This window comes from Bos mutus, chromosome X (genome assembly GCF_027580195.1).
Source record: "Bos mutus isolate GX-2022 chromosome X, NWIPB_WYAK_1.1, whole genome shotgun sequence".
Lineage (NCBI taxonomy): Eukaryota > Metazoa > Chordata > Mammalia > Artiodactyla > Bovidae > Bos > Bos mutus.
The window spans coordinates 90,418,797-90,443,459 of NC_091646.1; the positions used below are offsets into that span (position 1 = coordinate 90,418,797).

A 24,663-nucleotide genomic window follows, 5' to 3' on the forward strand; every position below is an offset into this window, starting at 1 on the left:
ATCAGGGGAGCTGCCTGGAGTCTCTACTGCTTTGGAGCATTGCCAGTGTTCACCAATATTCCCAGTTCTCCCCTTCCTTCTGGGCACATGGAGAAACCATACTTCCCTGCCTTGCTAAAGTGCAGTTGTGTGACATTTTTGGCCAGTAAAAAGTGAGAAACAACAGGTGTCACATCTGGGTGGAAGCATTTTGGAGCAATGATTCTCCCAAGCTTGCTTTCTCCATTGCAGCAAATCCCAGGGCCCGAGTGGCAGATCCTTCCTCAGCCTTGGTTCCTGAATGGCTACAAGGCACAGAGCCCCCCTAATAAGTCCATGTTGGACATGTAGCATGACCAAGAAATAACCCTCAGTCAGCCACCAAGGTTGGAGGTTGTTTGTTACCATAGCATAACGTGGTCCATCCTGACGGGCACATGGATTTGCTTAGCATAACCCACAGGACCTTAACTTTTCTCAAGGTACTAATTAGCCAATGATGGGGTAAGAAACTTACTGAACTCCAAACTGGGAACTCTCCACTCTCCTTTCTCTCATGAGAGCTCATAATGGCCACAATTCGCTGGGAACTCATTCCAAGCAGCTCTGGATCTGTTTGGCAGTAAGGAACTCCCACGTTCCCAGAATTCTACTGGGCTGGGTAGCTCTATAAAAATCTGTTCCCTGGAGGCTATTTCAGCACTTATACTTGTTTAGAAACATTCAGCCAAACAAATGTTCATTAAACAGCTCACCACCTCACCACCAGGCAGAATTGGAGCAGCATTTTGAAGCTGACTCTCAAGAACCCACTCCAAATGAAAGGATGGACATTCCTCCCAGGGCAGCACCTTGTTCCTCAGAAACGCAGGCTGCTGTGGATGCACATGGTTACCCAATGCAGAGATCTCGCCTCCAGGATTCTCATGATCCTCATTCAGTTACCATGGCCACAACACACGGTTTGAACAAACAACATTTCTGACCTCATCTGGTTCTCACATTCGAAAAGTAAGACATTTGGAGAACGAATTTATTTTGAAACCTTAAAAATCAACTGATGAATTAAGAATTTTGAGTACTGTGATCAAATGAATACAAGCCATGACCTAGGAACCTCATTTTCCACCCGCATGAAAAATGACTGCCTAAAAAATCATTTTGACAACTGCTGAAATGTCTATATAGTTTCTATTTTAAATAATAGTATTCTACCAGTGATAAAGTTCGTGACTGTGATAGTGCCACTGTGGATAAGAGAAAGTCCTTGTTCTTAGGAAATACACATTGACGTATGTATAGATAAAGAGGCATGATGTTTACAACTAACTCAAACTGTTTGTGAGAAATGATAATAACAAAGAGACAAAACAAATACAATACAATGTTAGCAAATGAGAAACCTAGGTGAAAGGCCGAAGTGTTCATTCTATTATTCTTGCAACTTTTCTGTAGGTTTGAGAGTTTTCCAAAGAAAACATTTTAAAAGAACCATGTATGTTCCAGATTAGTGACTTTCAAACTTTTTTAACAATAAACCACAATATAAATTGTATGCAGCAATCCAGACACACACACACATATATAAAATCTGAACAAATGCATACAGATTAAATTAAAAATTCCACAAAATAACACTTATTACACATGATGTTCTGTGACTTTTGGTTATACCTTTTTTTTTAATGCCAGCTGAGACCCATTGAGCTGATGACCGCTAACGGTCATAATCCATCGGAACACTCCTGCCCTCAGTGGTGCTTTCTGCAACATTTCTAATACCTAGTGTTACCTGGAGACACAGAAGAAGCACTATGCCCTTGAAGAACACAGCTCTGTGCACCCTGAATCCACGTGGGCTTTGAAAACTCAGCCCTTCAAATACAGAGAGAGAACATTAAGATTAGAGACTGCCAGAGTGTCACAAAGGCAGTCATCATTACACGTGTGGAGGATGACTTGAGCACATACACAGAGACACACAGCCCCTGCTCTGGCATTCTGGCCTGGGAGCTTACAGTTGGCCACCTTGCACCCTGGAAAATCTCTCAGCACCCCTTGCCCAGCTACTGGCTGCCACCTTTTCTCCTAGCCCCGAAGTGCGAAGTTCATGATAATTCCCACACCTAATGGGATCGTCTAAGCTGGAGACTCCCTGCTCCGCTAATATAGCATCTCTTGTGTCTTTCCAAAACACAAAGCAAAGAGGACTTTGTGGCCTCCTCCGGAGAGTAACAATGCATGTTTGCACACAAAAGACCCTTGAAAAGTCCTGCAGAAGAGAAACCTGTTTAATTTTTTTTTTAACCTTAAAATTTTATAAATATATTTGTCCACAGACAATACCCCTCCTCTTTTTTCCCCTACCCTGCCCTAAAATTCTTTTGAAGCTAAGGCCACCCCTGGGAATAAGTGCAGAGTAAGTGAAATGAATCTTTGTTTTAAACACCTCCTGACACATCTGGGACCACAGGAACCACCTCCACTACCTTGGGTCTAAGTCCCCTTCCCACTGGCCTTCTGTCCTACCCATCTTCCTGGACTCTAGTGTCCCCAGGCTCCTGGAGGAGGGGGAGGAGGGTTGTACTAGAAAACAAAGGGATTGGACTTAATGGTTGCCCCGCCAGGAGAATTGGCACAATTTTTAGTACTTAGCGAATGGATTAACTGGCGCGCTGCAGTCCATGGGGTCGCAGAGTCGGACACGACTGAGCGACTGAACTGAACTGAATGGATTAACTCTAATTCAGGCATGCAGACCCAGTTTCCTAGAAGATGCGGGTGGGGAGGGGCAGGGATGGAGTTCTGTAGCCACAGAAACTTCCAATTCCTAGTCTTCTCACCAGAGGGCACCTGTTCATTGTTGCTTCTCTTTTTCAACTGATGCTCATGTGACAAGAGCAGAAATCCATAAACCCCACCCTCACGCACAGAGTATTTCCCAAGGTCCTCCTCTTCCCAGGTCACCTCTGATGGCAGACTGGTCCTTCCATCCTTCGCTGAAACTTTCACTCCGTGCCCCCATCCTGTGCCCCTCTCCCCACCAACCACCATCCAGCCCAGTTAACAACCTCCCCTCTGCCCCGCCAAGGCAGTCTGGGCCACCCTGGTGTGGCACAGTCAGTCCCTCTGGAGGACAAACAGCACGTGCTGAGCCACGCTGAGCAGGAGACCAGAGCCCACGAGAAACGGGGTCTTATAGCCCGAGCCGCCTACCCCGAGAGAGGGAAAGCTGTCGGACAGCGAGGTGTTAACCGGCCCCTCCTTGGTGGTATTGGCCGCCTCCGCCACCGGGGCCCTCGGGGCCAACAGCTTGGAGAGGAGGCTGCTGAACCTGCTCACTGTGGTGGCCGCCGGCTCTGGGGATGGGCCGGGACTAGAAGCCGTGAGGTTCAGCTCATCAGGGTCCACACAGAAGCCTTCGGAGGAGCGCCCGAAGGCCACCTGGCGGAGGTCGAGGCCAGCCACCGAGCCCGGAGAGGCGCAGGGCACGTCGGCGGTGCGCCCAAAGCTCTCCATCCAGTCCCGCAGCCACTCCAGGCGGCAGTCGCAGCGCCACGGGTTGCGGAAGAGAAAGAGACGGCCCAGGAAGAAGCCGGGCTGGAAGGCGGCCCAGGCAAGCACAGTAAGGTGATTGCCGTTGAGATGCAGGGCCAGGAGGCCCGAGAGGTTCTGGAAGGCGCCCTCCTCCACGAAGGCGATGCGGTTGCGGTCCAGGTAGAGCAGCTCGAGCTCGGCCAGCTCGGCAAACCAGGCGCGCACCACGCGGCCCAGCGCGTTGCCGCCCAGGTTGAGCGTGCGCAGGCGGCGGAGGCCGAGGAAGGCATCTGCCGGCAGCGCAGCCAGCAGGTTGTCGTTGAGCAGCAGGTGTTCCAGGGCGCTGCAGTCGCGGAAGGCGCCGCCGTGCACGGCGCGCACGCGGTTGCCCTGCAGGCTGAGCGAGCGCAGGCGGCGCAGGCCCAGCAGCGAGCTGGAGGCCACGGCCTCGATGCGGCTGCGCTCCAGGTGCGCATGCGTCAGGTTGGCCAGGCCGCGCAGCGCGCCGGGCACGCGGCGGAACAGGTTGTCGAAGGCGGCGAGCTCGCGCAGGGCGGGCAGCTCGGCCAGAAGGCGCTCGGGCACGCTGAAGAGGCGGCAGACTGTCAGGTCGAGGCGGCGCAGGCGGCCGAGAGCGGTGAAGGTGCGCGCGTGCAGGTAGCGCAGGTCGCCGTTGTGCGCCAGGCTCAGCTCGGCCAGGCGCGGCAGGCCCTTGAAGGCGCCGGGCGTGATGAAGGACAGGTTGTTGTGGCGCAGGGACAGGCGGCGCAGCGATGGCAGCGTGCCAAAGGCCCGCTCGCCCAGGAAGCGCAGGCCGTTGCGGTCCAGGTCGATGGAGGCCGCCTCGCACGGGAACTCGGCCGGCACCTGCAGGAGGCCCGCGCGGTCGCAGCGCACGGAGCAGCGGCGCTCCACGCTGCTGCAGACGCAGGCGGCCGGGCAGGCGTTCACGCAGGTGTCCTCGGCAGCCCGGGTGCTGGGCAGGCCGAGGACCATCGCTGATGGGGACGGGGCGGGGAGGGAGGAGAAAAGACAGAAAAGGCAGCTGTCAGCCACAGGATCTCCCCAGGTTGGATTCTATCCCTCCGCGTGGCGGGATGCAGCCATCCACCAAGTTCTCAAACGTCCCGCGCGGCACTCGTTCCACCTTCCAGACCTTACTCAGGTTTTCCCACCCATCATGTCCTTTCCCTTGGCTTTCCAGTTCTGTTCATCAGCAAAACTCAACTGGAATCCGGCACCTGACCCCACCCTAACTACTCTTTCTCCTGCCTGTATGATCGCTTGTGCTCTCCTAGAATGAGGCCCAGAAGGCTCGTTGTCTGCATGCATAGACGGACCTGAACAGCATCACTGTGGCCTCTGCTCTAGTCTTGTGCTGCACAGTCCCTAGCCCCTAGCCACACTTGGCTGTTGAACATTTGAAATGTGACTAGCCCGAACTGAGGTGTGCTCAAAGTGAAAAATACACACCAGATCCCAAAGACTTAGTAGCCAAAGAAGGTATTTTAAACATTTGTTTTTCTTTTTGGCCTGGGAGACATGCAGGATCTCTGTTCCCTGACCAAGGACTGATCTGTGCTCCCTGCAACTGGAAGCACGGAGTCTTAACCACTAGACCACTAGAGAAGTCCAAAAAAAATTATTTTAAATATCTCATCAATTTTTATATTGGTTACATGTTAAAATGATATTTTAGATATATTGGCTTAGCTAAAATATTAAAATCAATAGCAGTGGTTTCTTTTTACCTTTTTTATTGGCCTGCTTATAGAGAATTAATGGCAACCCACTCCAGTATTCTTGCCTGGAGAATCCCATGAGTGGAGGAGCCTGGTGGGTTACAGTCCACTGGATCGCAAGGAGTCGGACACGACTGAGCGACTTCACTTTCACTTTCTTTCACTTTCAGAGAATTTAAACATGTGTGGCTTGCATTATATTTCTATTGGTGCTGCTATAGTCCCTCCCACCATAAGAATTCAATTCCTGAAAACCCCTACTGAGTAAATTAAGCCTCATGAAGAAGGGAGAATTAGGGACTTCCCTGGTGTTTCTCATGATGTACTCTGCATATAAGTTAAACAAGCAGGGTGACAGTATACAGTCTTGACATACTCCTTTCCCTATTTAGAACCAGTCTGTTGTTCCATGTCCAATTCTAACTATTGCTTCATGACCTGCATATAGGTTTCTCAAGAGGCAGGTCAGGTGGTCTGGTATTCCCAACTCTTTCAGAATTTTCCACAGTTTATTGTGACGCACACAGTCAAAGGCTTTGGCATAGTCAATAAAGCAGAAGTAGATGTTTTTCTGGAACTCTCTTGCTTTTTCCATGATCCAGAGGATGTTGGCAATTTGATCTCTGGTTCCTCTGCCTTTTCTAAAACCAGCTTGAACATCTGGAAGTTCACGGTTCATGTACTGTTGAAGCCTGGCTTTGAGAATTTTGAGCATTACTCTACTAGCGTGTGAGATGAGTACAATTGTGCATCATGAGAAATGCTGGGCTGGAAGAAGCACAAGCTGGAATCAAGATTGCTGGGAGAAATATCAATAACCTCAGATATGCAGATGACACCACCCTTATGGCAGAAAGTGAAGAGGAACTAAAAAGCCTCTTGATGAAAGTGAAAGAGGAGAGTGAAAAAGTTGGCTTAAAGCTCAACATTCAGAAAACTAAGATCATGGCATCTGGTCCCATCACTTCATGGGAAATAGATGGGGAAACCGTGGAAACAGTGTCAGACTTTATTTTGGGGGGCTCCAAAATCACTGCAGATGGTGACTGCAGCCATGAAATTAAAAGACGCTTACTCCTTGGAAGGAAAGTTATGACCAACCTAGATAGCATATTGAAAAGCAGAGACCTTACTTTGCCAACAAAGCTCCGTCTAGTCAAGGCTATGGTTTTTCCAGTGGTCATGTATGGATGTGAGAGTTGGACTGTGAAGAAAGATGAGTGCTGAAGAATTGATGCTTTTGAGCTGTGGTATTAGAGAAGGCTCTTGAGAATCCCTTGGACTGCAAGGAGATCCAAGCAGTCCATTCTAAAGGAGATCAGCCCTGGGTGTTCTTTGGAAGGAATGATGCTAACACTGAAACTCCAGTACTTTGGCCACCTCATGCGAAGAGTTGACTCATTGGAAAAGACTTGATGCTGGGAGAGATTGGGGGCAGGAGGAAAAGGGGACGACAGAGGATGAGATGGCTGGATGGCATCACCAACTCGATGGACGTGAGTCTGAGTGAACTCCGGGAGTTGGTGATGGACAGGGAGGCCTGTGCTGTGATTCATGGGGTCGCAAAGAGTCGGACACAACTGAGCGACTGAACTGAACTGAACTGGTCTTCCTACTGCAGGGGGCATGGGTTTGATCCCTGTTGGGGGAACTAAGATCCCACATGTGATACAGCAAGGTCAAAAAATGGGGGTGGACAATTAGGGAATAGATTGGGAAAACCTATCAATCTTTTTCTCTAACGGTCACTATACGTAAGCCATAATGACAGTACACTAAATAAATTATCATCTCACACATCTCAAAAAGTACTTATGGACACTGTGTGGTTAACTTCCATTCACCAGCCTTTGTTCTCTAGAGCCTTTTTTGCACATTACAGGAAAGGACTGGTGCTTATAAATTAATTTTGTTCTGAGCATTTGAATGGAAGATCAGCTACAGACTTCCAAAGCCCTGCAGGTGGCTCGCCCCCTGCAGGAAAGCAGAGTGGCATGGCCTGCTTCCGTGTGGTAGCCAGAAGTCCTAAGCCTCATCTTGAGTTCCAGGGGAAAAGGCAGCATGGAGAATGCACAAATTTTATTCTCTGGACAGGACCAGCTGGCAAGTGGGCTCTGCTCCACCTGAAATTCTTGCAAGAGGAACAAAGGTACCCAGATGTAAAACCTGACCACTGTTATTCAGAATTTCTACCTGTCCTCAGCAGCATTCCCCAATTCCTAGCAAACACCCTGACTTACCACGCAGTCTCTGCCACTGTGTACACATTACCCTGCTTTGCCTAACCAAGCCTTTGTGGGAACCTGAAGGCGTGGCCACAGAAGGAGTGTGTTGATATGCTTGCTGCTGCCTCTGTAGCTTTGCTTAGCTTCCAGCTGTCTTTTCAGTACATCTGTTATGGACACTCATGTTTTTCTCAGCTGCCAGGAAGGGGATTCAGCCCTGTGAGACTTGGCTAGAGAACACTCAGCCCTTTGAGCAGCCCTTGAGTTGTACCCTGTAGCTAGTTCAACATTCTAATGTTCCAGAGACTTCGCTTTCCCTTCTCCCAAAGAAGTGTGAACTAGACACCAAGGTTCCAGCAAGGTTCTTGGACCCTGTGCTGGACTTGGCTGTAAATAGGGCAGCAGCTGGGCGGGACAGACACCCTGTTAGAGAGACAGGGCCAAGAATACAACCCTAACTCCAGGCGTTGGCTGGACAGAGGCCGAACCTTTTTCTATTAACTCTTCCAACTGGGTCAAGCAGAGGCATCAGGTTTCTTTACAAAGAGTCCTTCATTCTACTCTCTTCTCCTTTCTAATTAAGGGAAGTGCACTCTCAACCATATGACTCATGTTTCTACTCCACAATAGATAATATTGTTCCAAGCGCACTGTATGGCTCAGTAAATATTTGCAGAATTAAATGGAATTGATGCCTTCCTCTGTAACAATTCCTGCTTGGGAATGTCATTTATTTTTAAAACTTTGTCAAAGAATTCATTGGATTATGACAGACAGGATATATTCCATTTGTTTGTATAACACAAGAGATCAAATTTTTGGCTGTTTCGCTGCCAGTTTTTTTTTTTTTTAATACATGCAAAAGGTGGAGGTGAAGCATTTTATTATATATCCTTTTTACCTTGTATATTTTGAGCCATGTGAATGTATTACCTATTTCACAAAATTAAAAAAAAATTTTTTAACTTTAAACACTCAAGATGTTGTCACTATTAAAGACCTGTTTTCAACCTCTGAAACTTTGATAGCCATTATGAACAATAACTGATTTACTGGATTATTTAGTGAAGTTTAAACTAAATCAAGTAAATTCTTAGACAACCAAACTCCAGTATGGGTTTACCCAACATGAAGGCTAAGTGTATTCCTAGTGATCCAGAAAAACAAGGCACCAAAACAAAACTTTATAAGATAGTAACATAGGGACTTCTGATGGTCCAATGGTAAAGACCCTATGCTTCCACTACTGGGGGCTTGGGTTTGATCCCTGGTTAGGGAACTAAGATCCCCGTATGATGCACAGTGCAGCCAATAAATTAATTATTAAAAATAATAGCCAATGCAGGAGACGTGGGTTCTGTCCCTAGGTTGGGAAGATCCCTGGAGGAGGAAATGGCAACCCACTCCAGTGTTCTTGCCTGGAGAATCCCAGGGATGGGGGAGCCTGGTGGGCTGCCATCTCAGGGGTCCCATAGAGTTGGACACGACTGAAGCGACTTAGCAGCAGCAGCAGCAGCAACTTGTATCAGACTAACATTCCTGCTGATTGCTAGTGTCAACTCTGGAAAAATATTTTTAAGAAATCATTTGAAATGGAAATCAACTATACTTGAATGGAAAAAGAAAAATCATTTGAAGGCACTTTTGGAAACAAACAGGTGGCCAGAGGAGATAGGACCCTTAAATGAAGAGAAGCAAAGTGGGTGAGAGGCACATCTAACTGGCTTTTCCTCTCAGGGCATTTTCAAGTCCACCCTGCACATGGGCATGCATGCTAAGTCACTTCAGTCGTGTCCAACTCTTTGTGACACTATGGAAAACCCACCAGGCTCCTCTGTCCATGGATTCTCCAGGCAAGAATATCAAAGTGGGTTGCCATGCCCTCCTCCAGGGGATCTTCCCAACCCAGGGATCGAACCCTCACCTCTTATGTCTCCTGCATTCGCAGGCAGGTTCTTTACCACTAGCGCCACTTGGTAAGTCTACTTGCTTGGCAGTAGAGCTCAAGCAGAAAGCAAGAGTCTTACTGGGCTGAGAAATTAAGAGGTCAGAGTGTATAGCAGCAGCAGTGGCCTGAGGAGGGAAACCATGAGAATGAGGGAGCTACAAAAGAGGTGCCAGAAAATTGGCACACAAACTCTCCTCACTTAGATCCTCGTTTGAGTCTTCAAGTGTGTGGGGGGGATGACTCCAAGGAGCCAAGAATGGAAGGCCAAAAGCATTAAACGGAGATTTCAGCAATTTCCCAGTAATGGGAAACAGATTAAGAGTTCAAAGTCCACCAAGTTAGAAGGGCTTATAAAATACTTCCAGCTTTCCATTGAAACCCCAAAAGGTCACACCTTAGGAATAAAGACCATTTCCCAGGGCAAAGGGTAAAACTAAACTAGGCCTTCCCTAACAAAGACTGAAACCAAGCTTCCCATGGATCAAGGGGATCTGCCGGTAATTTAACCAAATGCCAGAAGAAAATTCAGCATGCTTCAAAGGAAGATAAGAGAATGTTGAGTTTCTGTAACTACTATCTACAATATCTGCTATACATGAAATACTACTAGATATGTGAAGAAGCTCCTCTGTCCAAAATGGACAAATCTAGTAGTAATTGATGTATAGCAGATATTGTAGATGTAGTTACAGAAACTAGATTCTCAGAAGCCTGGCAGGCCACAGTCCACGGGGTTGCAAAAGAGACGGACAAGACTTACCGACTAAACAAGATTGTTAAAACAAGATGTGAAGCAGCAGCAAAACATGACATTTCTCAAGAGAAAAAAATACAGTCAACAGCAGCAGACACAGTGACAGCCCAGACACTGAAATTACAAAACAAGGATTTATTATAAATGTTAAGGAATTTATAGGAAAAGATGGGTATAATGGATGAAGACATGAGGAATGTGAATTTTAGAAGAGGTATGAATCAATTATATATATATTTTAAAAAGAGGTATGGAAACTATGAAAATGAACTTAATAGAAATCTTAGTACTGAAATAATTCCATATCTAAAAAAATTTTTAAATCATTGAATAAGAAAAACAGCAGACTAGACAGAATATTCATGAATTTGAAAGAAGTCAAAATGAAACTCAGAGACCAAAAAAAAAAAAAAGATTGGAAAAAATATCCAGCCTCGATGACCTGTGGGACAATATCAAGCAATTAGACTAACATGCATGTATTTGGAGTCCCAGAGGAGAAAAGAGAATATGGCAGAAAAATAATTGAAGACAGTTTCCAAAATTGGGTTGAAAACACAAAGCTCGGCAAAACTCCCAACTAATATCACACACACAAACACATTTATCTAGGCACATCACAGTCAAACTGCTGAAAACCAAAGTAGAAAAATCTTCAAGGCATCCAGAGAAAAAAGACACATTACATAGAGAAACATCAATTTAAAAATGATGTCTGGCTAATCAGCAACAAAGGAGCCATAAAACAATAACATGATATCTTTTTTTTCATAAACCAGGAATGAAATGCATCTTAATTAAGTTATTCAACAATTTCAAAGTTTGCATTTAGAACCATTCACAGAGTTCTTTTTAAGCTATTAATTTCACACAAGGCAATGAAGATGTGTCTAGACAAATGTTCCTTAAAGGGAGTATCTTAAAACCTTTTCTGAAATGGCTATATATACTCTTGTGGCCAAACATAAAATATATTTTAAACTGCTGAAAGAAAGCAAAATCTGGCAACCTAGAATTCTATATCCAATGGAAATATCTTCAAAAATGAAGTAAAATAGATGCCTTCAGGTTAACAAAATCTGAGAAAATGCATCTCCAGCAGATCTTCTGCCGAGCAAGAAATGAAGACATTCTTTAGCTTGAGGGAAAATGACACTAGATGGAAGTGAGATCCACAGGAAGGAATGAAGAGCCATGGAAATGGCAAATGTGCCACTAAATATGAAAGACTACTCTCCTCTCACCTTAATTGCTTAACAGACAAGTGACTGTTGAAAACAAAACAACAATGTAATAATATGTAATGAAATATAAAATGAAACATTTACATATGTTTCATATGTAAATGAAAAATCCGACCATAGCATAAAGAATGAGAAGGGAAGTACACTAAATTGTACTCTCCGAAGGATCTTATGTTAGACATGAAACTGTATTAAGATTTATTCAAAGTTGACAGTGATACAGACATGATGTAAGGGACAGCACCACCAAAATACCTGCCTGGGCCACAGAAACCATGCTGCAAGCCCACCTGGGTGCTGACTGCCTCTTGACACTTTTAAAAATGGCATTGCAACGGTGGTGTGGATTCCATCAATTAAATGGAGAATGGAGAAGCAAAGGTTTTCCCCAAAACCTTTAATGTGGGTTTTTGTTTGGGGTGGGTTTTTCCCCAGCTCTGGAGTTTTACTTTTAAATCTTACATGATATACTGCAGGCCTCAGGCATAACAGGCAATGAGCTGGTGAAGAACCAATGGAAAAATGTTCAGCAACTCCCATGTTAGCTCACAGGCATCTGAATGTATGTCTGTGGCCCACAGAGAAAGCTGGAGAAGATAGCTAGGGGATGCTGTATCAGCTACTGCAGCCTTAAAGTTGGTATCTCTTTGGACTTTAAAATTGTTCCCATGTAGCTTATTTTATTTTTGTTTAATCAAATAGATGAGAGTTTTTCCATGCCAGGGGGAGGTGGGGACAGTAGAGCATGATAAATCAAAGATGCATATTGCAGCTCCTAGAAAATAAAAAAGAATACTGACTCCTACCTCACAGCATACACAAAAACTCATTTTAGATGGACCATAGATCTCAATGTAAAAGCTAAAATTATAAAGCTTCTTGAAGATAACACAGGAGAATATCTTTGTGACCTCATCGTAGGTAAAGATTTATTAGGGGGAAAAAAGCATTAATCATAAAAGAAAAAAGTAATAAATTAGAGACATCAAAATTTAAAACTTCTGCTCTTTGAAAGACACTGTCAAGAAAACAAAAAAACAAGCAGACTGTGAGAAAAGATATTTAAGGTATATTTATATATATCCTTTGTATATATCTCATAAATGACCTGTATTCAGCATTTGTAAAGAACTCTCAAAACTCATAAGAAAATAGGCAATAAATTATAATAATTAAATAATATTAAACTAAATAAATATAATTTTATAAATAATATTAAATAAAAAGTATAAGAAATAAATCACCCAATTAATAAATGGGCAAAATATTAAAAGAAACACTACCAAGAAAAGATATACAGGAGACAAAGACATGAAAAGATGGTCAACATCATTAGTTGTTAGGGAAATACAAGTTAAAATAGTCACCTATTGCTCTCTCTTCCTCAGTGTGCTGCCTATAGAGGTGGCAGATAGCTCTTACTCAGCATCATGGCCACCTTCAGACCCCTCCTGAAGCCCAAGATCACCCGAAAGGGGACCAAAAGGTTAATCCAGTACCAGTCAGAACAATGTGTCAAAATTAAGCAGAACTGGTGGAAACTGAGAGGCATTGACAACAGGGTGCGCAGGAGATTCAAAGGCCAGATCTTGATGCCCAACATCAGTTACTAGAGCAACAGGAAAACAAGGCACATGCTGCCCAGCAGCTTTGGGAAGTACCTCATCCACAACGTCAAGGAGCTTGAAGTACTGCTGTTGGACAAAAAATCTTACTGTGCTGAGACTGCTCACAGTGTCTCCTCCAGGAACCTCAAGGCCATTGTGAAAAGAGCAGCCCAGCTGGCCATCAGAATCACCAGTCCCAACACCAGCCTGCACAGTGAAGAAATGAATAGACAGCTGGTGTGCACATTTTGTTTGTGCTAATAAAACCATAAAACTCAGGAAAAAAAGTTACCTATTAGAATGACTAAAATTAGAAAGACTGACCATACAAAGTGTTGGAGAGCATATATAACTATAACTCTCTTATACTGCTGGTGGGAATGTTAAATGGTATAACCACATTGGAAACAACATGGCAGTTTTTTTAAAAGTTAAACATATACCTGCTTTATGATCAGTTCATTCTACTTGTAGGAAAATAAAAGCACATGTTCATAAAAAGGCTAGAGCATGAATGTTCACAGCAGCTTTATGCATAATAACCCAAAGGTGGAAACAACACAAACGCCCATCAAAAGTTGAATGGGTAAATAAATTATGATATATGCATACAATGGATACTACTCGGTGATTAAAAGGAATAGATTATTGATATATGCAACATGGATGATCCTCAAGATAATTCTGCTGAAAGAAGCCAGACAAAAATGAGTACATACTATATGATTCCATTTACAAAAAATTTTAGAAACAACAAATTGGTATATAGTAACAGAAAGATTAGTGGTTGCCTGGGGATGGGTGGGAAGGCACGGAGGGGCAGAAGGGAAGGATTATAAAGGGGCATGAATTTGGGGGGTGATGGATATGGGATATATTCACTGTCTCAGTTGTGCTGATAGTTTCACAAGGATATACCTTAAATATGTTCAATTTGTTATATATCAACTATACCTCAATAAAGCTATTTTTTAAAAAAGATACCGTTTGTGTGTATGACTTGTATAGAGAATATAAAAACTACTCCTATGAATGAAGAATGAGAAGACAAACTAAATAAAAATGAGTAAAAGACCAGAACACTTTACAAAAGAATTTATTAAGTAACCATTAAGCACATGAAAAGGTGCTGTATATCATTAGCCATTAGGGAAGTGCAAATTAAAATTACAATCAGATTCCCTACACACTCACTAGAATGGGTGACAACCCTAAATACTGGTAAGGATATAGAGCAATGGGATTCTCTTACATCACTGATGAGAATGGAAAATATAATTTGATGACTTAGGAAAATTTTGACAGTATCTATTAAAGCTAAACATATGACTGTGTCCTAGGTATTCACCCAAGAGATACGAAAAAAAAAAATGTCCACATAAAGACTGTACAAGAAAGTTCATTGTGGCTTATTCAGAATAGAACAAAACAGGAAATTACTCAACAGCAGAGAAATAAATTACAACATAGTCATTCAGTGGAATACGACTCAGCAATAAAAAGGAACAAACTACTGACACAACAAAAACATTATGGTGAGCAAAAGAGGGCTGAAATAATGCATTCGACACGATTACACACATATGCAGTCCCAGAACAGACCTGCCTGACGTGGTTCTGGGAGCTCAACAGCACATGGCCTGCAGATGTATTCTAGCCCCAAAGACAGCTGATACGCACAGGACACAGTTTGGAAAGTATGGCGCCCTATGTTGTCCAGGCGATACAAACATGTCTACTACTTTTCAAGTTAATAATAGTTTATGGGTTTCTTTTGCTCTTCCAACAACCAACTTTTAATAAGTATTTGCTCAGGGTAAAGTAATGCTCAAAATTCTCCAAGCAGGGTTCAGCAATATGTGAACCGCGAACTTCCAGATGTTCAAGCTGGTTTTAGAAAAGGCAGAGGAACCAGAGATCAAATTGTCAACATCCGCTGGATCATGGAAAAAGTAAGATAGTTCCAGAAAAACATCTATTTCTGCTTTATTGACTATGCCAAAGCCTTTAACTCTGTGGATCACAATAAACTGTGGAAAATTCTGAAAGAGACGGGAATACCAGATCACCTGACCTGCCTCTTGAGAAACCTATATGCAGGTCAGGAAGCAACAGTTAGAACTGGACATGGAACAACAGACTGGTTCCAAATAGGAAAAGGAGTACGTCAAGGCTGTATATTGTCACCCTGCTTATTTAACTTATATGCAGAGTACATCATGAGAAACGCTGGGCTGTAAGAAGCACAAGCTGGAATCAAGGTTGCCGGGAGAATTATCAATAACCTCAGATATGCAGATGACACCACCCTTATGGCAGAAAGTGAAGACGAACTAAAAAGCCTCTTGATGAAAGTGAAAGAGGAGAGTGAAAAAGTTGACTTAAAGCTCAACATTCAGAAAACTAAGATCATGGCATCTGGTCCCATCCCTTCATGGTAAATAGATGGGGAAACAGTGGAAACAGTGTCAGACTTTATTTTGGGGGGCTCCAAAATCACTGCAGATGGTGACTGCAGCCATGAAATTAAAAGACGCTTACTCCTTGGAAGGAAAGTTATGACCAACCTAGATAGCATATTGAAAAGCAGAGACATTACTTTGCCAACAAAGGTCCGTCTACTCAAGGCTATGGTTTTTCCTGTGGTCATGCATGGATGTGAGAGTTGGACTGTGAAGAAAGCTGAGCGCTGAAGAATTGATGCTTTTGAAGTGTGGTGTTGGAAAAGACTCTTGAGAGTCCCTTGGACTGCAAGGAGATCCAAGCAGTCCATTCTAAAGGAGATCAGTCCTGGGTGTTCATTGGAAGGACTGATGCTAAAGCTGAAACTCCAATACTTTGGCCACCTCATGCGAAGAGTTGACTCATTGGAAAAGACTCTGATCCTGGGAGGGATTGGGGGCAGGAGGAGAAGGGGACGACAGAGGATGAGATGGCTGGATGGCATCACCAACTTGATGGACATGAGTTTGAGTGAACTCTGGGAGTTGGTGATGGACAGGGAGGCCTGGCGTACTGTGATTCATGGGGTCGCAAAGAGTTGGACATGACTGAGATACTGAACTGAACTGAAGCTTGCTATATCATTTAATTTAATATGACAACCCTGCAAAGTAAGTATTATTCTCCTCTCACAAAAAAGGAAACTGAGGTCCAGGATAATTAAACAACACCAACCTTTGATTTCTGTCTTTTCCACTGTACTGTACTATCCCTCACCCCCCACCCCTAACCTTTCTGAGCTTCCCTTTCTGTAACTGAACTGAAAAGCCTGCACTTCCTGACCCTGGAGGGCCCTTCTGGCTCTCATTTCCACAGCTGGACAACAGCTGTTGCCAAGCAACACATCTAAGAAAAAATACGCCACTAAGGGTCCTGTGTGTCTCTGTAGCCTTCTCGGAGTCACAGCTGTTTGGACTGCAGGTGAACATCTGACCTGCTGCTGCTGCTGCTGCTGCTAAGTCAATTCAGTCATGTCCAACCATGTGCGACCCCAGAGACGGCAGCCCACCAGGCTCCCCCATCCCTGGGATTCTCCAGGCAAGAACACTGGAGTGGGTTGCCATTTCCTTCTCCAATGCATGACAGTGAAAAGTGAAAGTGAAGTCGCTCAGTCGTGTCTGACTCTTAGCAACCTTATGGACTGCAGCCTACCAGGCTCCTCTGTCCATGGGATTTTCCAGGCAAGAGTACTGGAGTGGGGTGCGATCGCCTTCTCCGGAACATCTGACCTAGGTAGAGTTAATCAGAGCAAGAGCCAAAGACAAGCTGAGGAAACTAGTGTGCAGAGAACTAAACCGGCCCCGAGGATCCCAGAAAAGGAGATCAGGGAGAGTGCAAAGCTCCTGGCCAGCCTTTAGAAAGCATAAGGCCCTGCTATAGCTATTTCTGAGACATTTCCCTGTTTCCATTTCAGAAACCTACTCAAACCCATCTGTATGGACCAGTGCCCTTTTCTGGCTGGTCACCCACAACCTTCTAACTACTGTTAGTACATTTAGGAAATTTCCTATATTTTAAGTTCTGCCTCCTCAAGTAGAAACCAGAAACTCTCTTTTCTCAACTTCCCTTGCAGTTAGGCCCCAGGCATGTGACGTAGCTCTGCCAGTCCCACACACCCAGCAAGGCTTGACTTCAGAACTTGGTGCCAGGTGGAAACAATTATCTGGCCAAGATGGTTCCCATGGTGGAATTTCTGGCACCCAGAACCCAGCATGTGGTGGCCATGGGATCTTGCTGGAACTGCCCCCCTACCTGATTTAGGCATTGCTTCAGGGGGTGGACCTCCAACCAGGAAGTCTGGGAACACCTAGCATCTCTGAATAAACCCCTTCTCATCTTCAATGACCTGGAGTGGGTTCTAAGGTTTGCAATGCCATTCCTGAGCAACATCCTAAGTGAGACAGGTTCCCTCAAGTACCATCGCCTTCTGGTTCCTCCCCCTCCCCCCCTCCCAGAACCTCTTGAATTCTTCACCTTGAAAGAGAAAAAACAACTCAAACTTGAGACCAAGCAGCGCCTGTCAACCCAAACAAAGCTCCGTGCCATTCATCACCAGGAAATATAGAAAATGGAATCAAAAATTGTTTATGCTATCCCTGATTTTTTTTGAAATTCAAATGAAAAGTGGTCTCTCCTGGAATCAGAAGTGATCATTCCAAAGACAAATCTCCTTGGCTGTCCAGAGCTGAGTTCTATGGGAATACCTTGGCCAAAAATACATTTGCCAAATTAAAATAAAGATCACAGTGTGTGAGAAGAGAAAGTCAAACACTGGCAGTTGCTTAGCAATTTATTTTCCCCCATTGGAATTTTAGGAAGGATCCATGTGGAAATCTGAAAAGTCTTCAGTGCTTTTATTCCCAGCCTGAGGTAGGGAGAGGAAGATGAGAAATTCAGCAGAACCAGCCTTGGCTCAGCCTGCCTCTGTCATAGCTCCGGTATTCCCATGTGGGGGTTTTCCAGAGCATTCAGTCTGGAAACACTCACCCTGAGGCAGCGGCCTGTCACTCTAGATCTCTCATAAACTCTGATGACACTGCCTTTTTTGGTTTTGGTTTTATATCTCAGTTTCCTCACCTGTTAACAGGTTGACAATTGTGAGGAATAGACGACTGGTAATGCTTGAAATAGCTATGAAAGCACTGAGGCAAGCCAACGGTAGGTGCCATGAGCCACTGTTGTCACAAGATTAAACCTCACCAAAGGATCAGTACTTCAAGGACCAGGTGAATATCTGCCCAAGGGTGGAATACAAAATACCAAGTATGAGAATATTGAAGTTGTCACTACAAGTTAGACTGCAAAGGAAGAATTTAGAATGGTTCGATACCTGGGCTGCATATTAAAATCACCTACGGAGCTTTTAACCAACTCACCAGACCAATTACATCAGAATTTTCCAGAGTGGAACCAGGTATCAGTACTCTTAAAGCTCCACAGGGAATTCCAATATACAGCCCAAGTCAAAAACCAGGGGTCTAGGTGGACCAACTTTATAAAGATGGGATTCGCCTCTGAGGTATAAAGTGTCACAGGGTATAACATAAATTTGGGCTTCCCTGGTGGCTCAGACGGTAAAGAATCTACATACAATGCAGGAGACCCAGGTTCAATCCCTGGGATGGGAAAATCCCCTGGAGAAGAGAATGGCTACCCACCCCAGTATTCTTGCCTAGAGAATTCAATGGACAGAGGAGCCTGGCTGGCTACAGTCCATGGGGTCACAGAGTTGGACACAACTGAGTGACTAACACTTTCACTCACTTTAAACATCAAAGTTACCATATGCCCCAGCAGTTTCACTCCTCGGTGAAAGTAGGTGTTCTAACAAATACTTGTACACAAATGTCCCACAATAGCCCAAAGATCAGAGAAGGCAATGGCACCCCACTCCAGTACTCTTGCCTGGAAAATCCCATAGGTGGAGGAGCCTGATAGGCTACAGTCCATGGAGTTGCAGAGTCGGACACGACTGAGCAGCTTCACTTTCACTTTTCACTTTCATGCACTGGAGAAGGAAATGGCAACCCACTCCAGTATTCTTGCCTGGAGAATCCCAGGGACGGAGGAACCTGGTAGGAGGCCGTCTATGGGGTCTCGCAGAGTCGGACACGACTGAAGTGACTTAGCAGCAGCAGCCCAAAGATGGAAGCAACAAATGTTCATCAACAGGTAAATGGACAAATAAAACATAGTCTAGCCACAGGGTGGAATGTTAATCTGCCATAAAAAGGAATGAAGTACTGACCCATGCTACAATATGGCTGAACCTCAAAAATATTGTGCTAAGTGAAAGCAGCCAGACACACAGGCCACATATGATTTCACTTATATGAAGTATCCAGAACAGCAAATCTATGGAGAAAGAAAGTGGATTAGTGGTTGCCAGGGGCTTAGGGGAAGAAAAGAGTGAGGAGTGACTGCTAAATAAGTACTGGGTTCCCTTTCGGGATGTGATAATGTTTTGCAACTGGACAGAGAGGAGAGTTTCACAACACTGTGAATGTACTAACTGCCATCAAATTCTACACTTTCAACTTGTTAACGGCTCATCTTCTGTTACGTGAATTTTACTTCAAACAACAACAACAACAAAATGTTATAAGCTGTCCCTGAATTGGGGAAAACACCGGAAATGGGTCTCTGCCTCAGTGTTCTGGTCCAGCCCCCAAGCTGCAGGGGGGCGGCAATGGCCAAGCTCAGATGCCCGCAAAATGATGTCTCTTTTTTAATTTTTTAGAATGATGTCTTAATGCAGACCAGCTGAGGGATTTCTCCGCAGGTCCTCGGCTTTTCAAGTATGTGCTTTGGCCCCTTGAGGTTTGCTAGGAAAACAGTTACTCATGGAGTTTCCAACCACAGAATGAGTTTGAAGTGTTTCTTCATCCTCATTGTTTTCAAAGAACTTGTGTCTCATGAAACCAAAATAGCAAGGGAAAATATGGTCCGTTTTCTGATTTCAGCAAAATCTCTTCAGCCACTTTGGCTCTACAAGTCATTCCCCTCTCCTGGAAAATGCAATCCCAACTACTCCAGAGACCAAGCCCCAGTGCTGGGTGTTCAGAACCAAATAGGCTGAGAGAAGCAGAAATGCAGTGAGGGGGACCATCCCATGGCCTCTCATCTCACGGGGACCCCATAACTTGCTTCTCACATCATGCAGAGATTGTGACAGAAAAGAAAGGCTCAAGGATTCACACTGCAGCTTTGCCGGCCAGTGTGAATCATGGTGGGTAGATTGTTGGTCTTCAGAGAGATGGTCTTCTGATGGCCTCACAGGCCCTGTGGATCTTGAGGTGGCGAGCTGTCCCATCTGAGGCAAACACTAGGCCTCAGAAAGTCCTCCAGACCCAAACTGGAAACAACTTAAATGCTCAACACTAGGGCAATGGATAAATAAACCAGTACACCCCAACAAGGGAAAATTACTTGGCAATCAAAAAGAAGGAGCTACTTCTCTATGTAATGACATCAAATCTCACACACATACTGCCCGGCTCTCCACAGCACCTGGTTGATAACGAAGGATTTGTTCTCCTGGGGTGCAGCTGCTCTCTCTCTCTCTACATACAACCTTCCTTTTTTTAAGTCATGTTGATTCAGGTATAATTTACTTACAATAAAATGTCTCCATTTTAAGTGTATGTAATTCAGCAAGTATGACAAACATAGACACCCGTGTAACCCCCACCCTAATCACGATTTAGAACATTCCTGCCTCCCAGAAAGTTTCCCCAGGCCTCTCTGACAGCAGTCCGCTTCCCATCCTCTGTTCCAGGTAACCACTGATATGGTTTTCGAAGTACAGCCTTGCCTATTCTAGAATTTCATGTAAACAAAATCAAATGGTTCTTTCAGTCAACATTACATTTGTGAAATTCAGCTCTGTTGTTCCAAATACCAGTTGACGATTCTTTGTTATCGCTTTGCAGTGTTCCACTGTATGAATGTGCTGCCATTTGTATATTCAGTCACCTGGTGATGGACGTTTGGATTGCTTCCAGTTTTCAACTCTTGTGACTAAAGCTGAGGTACGGACTCGGGTGCAAGTCTTTTTGTGGATATGTGTTTTCATTTCCTTTTTATATAGGAGTGGGATTGCCGGCCCATATGGTAAATTGTTGAGTTACCACCCAAGAAACTGCCTAACAGTTCTCCACAGTGGCTGAACCATTTTGCATTCCCACCAGCAGACTTTGAGAATCCCAGTTGCTCCACATCCCCACCAACACTTGCAACAGTCTTTTTGATTCCAGCCATCCTGGTGGGTGTGAGGTGGCATCTCATTGTGGTTTGGGTTTGCATTTCCCCAATGACTACTGACATGAAGCATCTTTTCATACGCTTATTAGCATTTTGTATATCTTCCTTGAAGAAATAGCTATTTAAAAATATTTGCCAATTTTTAAAAATTGGGTTGCCTTATTAACTGATTTGAAGAGTTTCATATATATGTGTGTGTATATATATATATGTGTGTGTGTATATATATGTGTATGTGTGTGTATATACACACACATACACATATATGGACTTCCCTGGTGGCTCAGTTGGTAAAGAGTCCCCCTGCAATGCAGGAGACCCAGGTTTGATCCCTGGGTTGGGAAGATAGACTGAGAAGGAAATGGCAACCCACTCCAGTATTCTTGCTTGGAGAATTCTATGGACAGAGGAGCCTGGCTGGCTACTGTCTATGGGATGGCAAAGAGTCGAACATGACTTAGTGACTAAACCACTATATATGTGTGTGTGTGTGTGCGTGTGTACAAATGCAAGACTTTTATCAGATATTGTCATGATTCAAATCTTAGCAGCTTCACCCATTCAACAACCTAACCGTTATCAAGCACTCTGGAGACAGGAGGTAAATAAGACAGAAACCCTGGCCCTCACAGACACTCATGGTTTAAAGCAAGCCTTTGGTGAAGACCCCTGTAAAGCAGGATAAGGAAGAGGTATATTGTGCTGCGGACAGCAGGAAGACCCTGCAAGGGTTGCCATGGGGTCGGGGGAGAGGAGAGGCCAGGAGACCTCGTGTCCGGAGAATTTCTCTTTCCGTTTTGCTCCACATTTACCCTGCTATGAGCCACCTCTGATTCCACCATGACCTTGTTTTGTCAGGCTGATTCAGCCATTTTTCTCTAGCTGGAGAGGTGGAGTCCTATCCCTGCCTGCTTCTTCGGGAACATGTCATCTGTAATCCTGTGCCTTGTAGTCAGAGTAATATGGTCTGCGCTGCTGAGTGCATTTTAAATGAAAGCGCCACGGGATGTGGAAGACGGTCATTAATTTTAAGTGCGTCTATTGTTAGCAGATGATGTCACCGCTCAGCTCTCCAACTTGTCACAAGAAGTCTGGCTGTATTTCGGGTCTCTGCAGCAGGGACAGTTCCTGTTTGGCAGCATACTGGCTATGAATACTGTCTGCTTTCTGTGAGGAACAGGAGAGCTTTGGGTACAGATTGAAAATCATGTTGGCTCTTAGAAGCAAACATTCTGTCCCAGTGAGTCAATCAAATTTCATATCCTTTCTAGGTAGGAGAAATGGCAAGGAGCTGGCTGTTTGTAATTATATAAATGTCAACCTCTGTCCTTTGGAGTCTCCTCCAGCTAGGAAGTCATGTCCTATTTATCATACTGTTCCCTATGCCTTGTTCCAATTTTTTTTTCTCATTTACTTATTGAGTCAGCCATTAAAGAATGTACATTTCTCAAGGACAAAGGCTATGCAATTATCTCTCTCATGATATCCCTAGAGTGTATTCAAGGTACAGTGTGTACCTGTTGATTCCTTGAATAGAGCAAGCTCTACTTTTTGAAAAGGTGGAATTAAAGAGTGAGAAAATTCTATTATTGAATTCTAGAATTATCTGGTAACATTTTCTCTGTCAGCACGGCAGAGGCCTATTACATGGGTCGTTATAACCTCAAATAATTACATTCACTCGAGGGTCAGGAAAACAGATCCTTTGTCTAAATCATTTGCTGCAGAACTTAACAAGGGATTTTTCCTTGGGCTATCTGGGTTAGGTTGGAACAGCTGGAGCTGTAGAGACGTGAGAAAAAATTGGGGCTGAGTCTTCTTGTTGTATTAAAATCCATGTAACAATAGGACCAAAAAAACTTAGAAAAAAATTCTAAACATCCCTAATCACATAATTCTAACATGATATGTTTCATGTCATATTCTTCCTTTAGGAAGATGATTTTCTTAAGGAATTGAGGTTTTTTTTTTTTATAAACTAAATGAGCTTAAAATAATGGGATTAGAAAACCACTGTAGTTTTTTGGTGATTACACCAGTGAATTCATATCTGAAATTAGAATAAGAAAACCACCAAGAGGTTATTTCATATATTTGGCTCAGGAAACAACAATGAAAAATAAAAAACCCACCTGCATTTTCCTCTCCTGCTCCATCCCCTCCCCCATGGTCACACATTCAGTGAAGCCTACTCAGAAGAATTGGTGCCCAGGTTCAGCTTTCATGGAAGCCACCTGAAGCCCATGGTTCTTGGGCGGAAGCCCTACGGTTTCCACGCATCTTCGAGCATCTTCTACTGGCTCCCCAACCCCTGCACCCACTGGCAGGTGTCTGCTAGGGGATGAAGGAGGGGGCCCTGGAACTCACCATGCAGCAGCAGGCTCAGCATCCCGCAGCTTTCCATGTGCCTGCTGGTTTAGAACCACCCAGCTGTGGAATCCCTACCTGAGGGGAGAGAACACAGGTCACCGGGTGCCCAGGAGGGGTCACTGGAGAACCAGGTCACTCAGGCCCCTCCCTATACCTCCACTTCCTCATGAATGCCCTGCCTCTCCCCCTTCTTCACCGCACACCTCTTTCCCCATCATCCTGATGTTCCCTTAAGAGAAACCAGTAACAAGAGCCAATCAGACATGCCCCCCCCCACCCCGCCAAATTGACAGCTTGGATCTGTTTGGAAACCCTTCCGTCAAGCTAAAACCTGACAACAACTCAGACTGACTCACTGACAACCCAGCAAGGAAAGGACAGAGAGGAAACCTGGTGTTCCCACATGGTCCCCAAATATCGCTTACCATCCTAGGGGTCTGCTTGATCCCGCTCCTCCTCCGAGGTGCCCTTCGGCTCCCCCAGCCCATCCGTCTCCCGAATCAAGCAGCCACAGATGTTAAAAATGATTCGACAGAGAAGTAAAGTGAGGGCAGGGAGGATGGTGAGCAGGGGGAGAGGAGAAATAGTTGCTGGTGCAGGTTTGAGTACCTATTTTTCTTTCTCCAGATTTAATGGCAGGGAAATCCTGTATCAGATGAGGATTAACAGAGATGAAAGAATGTGTCTGCCTTTCGAATCACCAAAGCCAGAGACAGATTTTGCTGACACACCAATCAGCTTTATTCCCAGGCCTTGGCTTCTCCATCTGCCTGGCCCCTTTCTCTCCTTAAACCCTCCACAGACCCCGCCTCCTGCCCTGACCCTAGCCCCAGCCTCAAGCAATGAACAGCCAGAAATTGGCTTCCCGCCACCCAAATAGCATTATCAGCATTTTCAACAAGGATGTGTCATAGAACTTGGAGAGATGGGGAAGGGGCAGAACAGCTTAAAATAATGATGTTTTCTCAAAATGCACGCTGCTGCTTTCCTTT

At 44.6% G+C, this 24,663-nt stretch overlaps 1 protein-coding gene and 1 pseudogene across 1 annotated transcript; one reads left to right on the forward strand and one right to left on the reverse strand.

The window, feature by feature from the left end:
• Positions 1-1,032: 1,032 nt before the first annotated feature.
• Positions 1,033-23,753, reverse strand: NYX (nyctalopin). Its single transcript, XM_070365639.1, has 2 exons — positions 23,669-23,753; positions 1,033-4,514 (listed from the first exon to the last, which is right to left on the reverse strand). Exons 1-2 carry the CDS (start codon positions 23,703-23,705, stop codon positions 3,100-3,102), a joined length of 1,452 nt encoding a protein of 483 aa, XP_070221740.1. The 5' UTR covers positions 23,706-23,753; the 3' UTR covers positions 1,033-3,099.
• Positions 12,860-13,297, forward strand: LOC102274532 (large ribosomal subunit protein eL32 pseudogene; annotated as a pseudogene).
• Positions 23,754-24,663: the final 910 nt, after the last annotated feature.

Excerpts from the sequence above, each read along its gene's own strand:
- NYX (XM_070365639.1), bottom strand. The coding sequence starts at position 23,705 with ATGGAAAGCTGCGGGATGCTGAGCCTGCTGCTGCATG. Across the intron at positions 4,515-23,668 it reads GCTGAGCCTGCTGCTGCATG|CGATGGTCCTCGGCCTGCCC; the intron begins GTGAGTTCCAGG and ends CGTCCCCATCAG.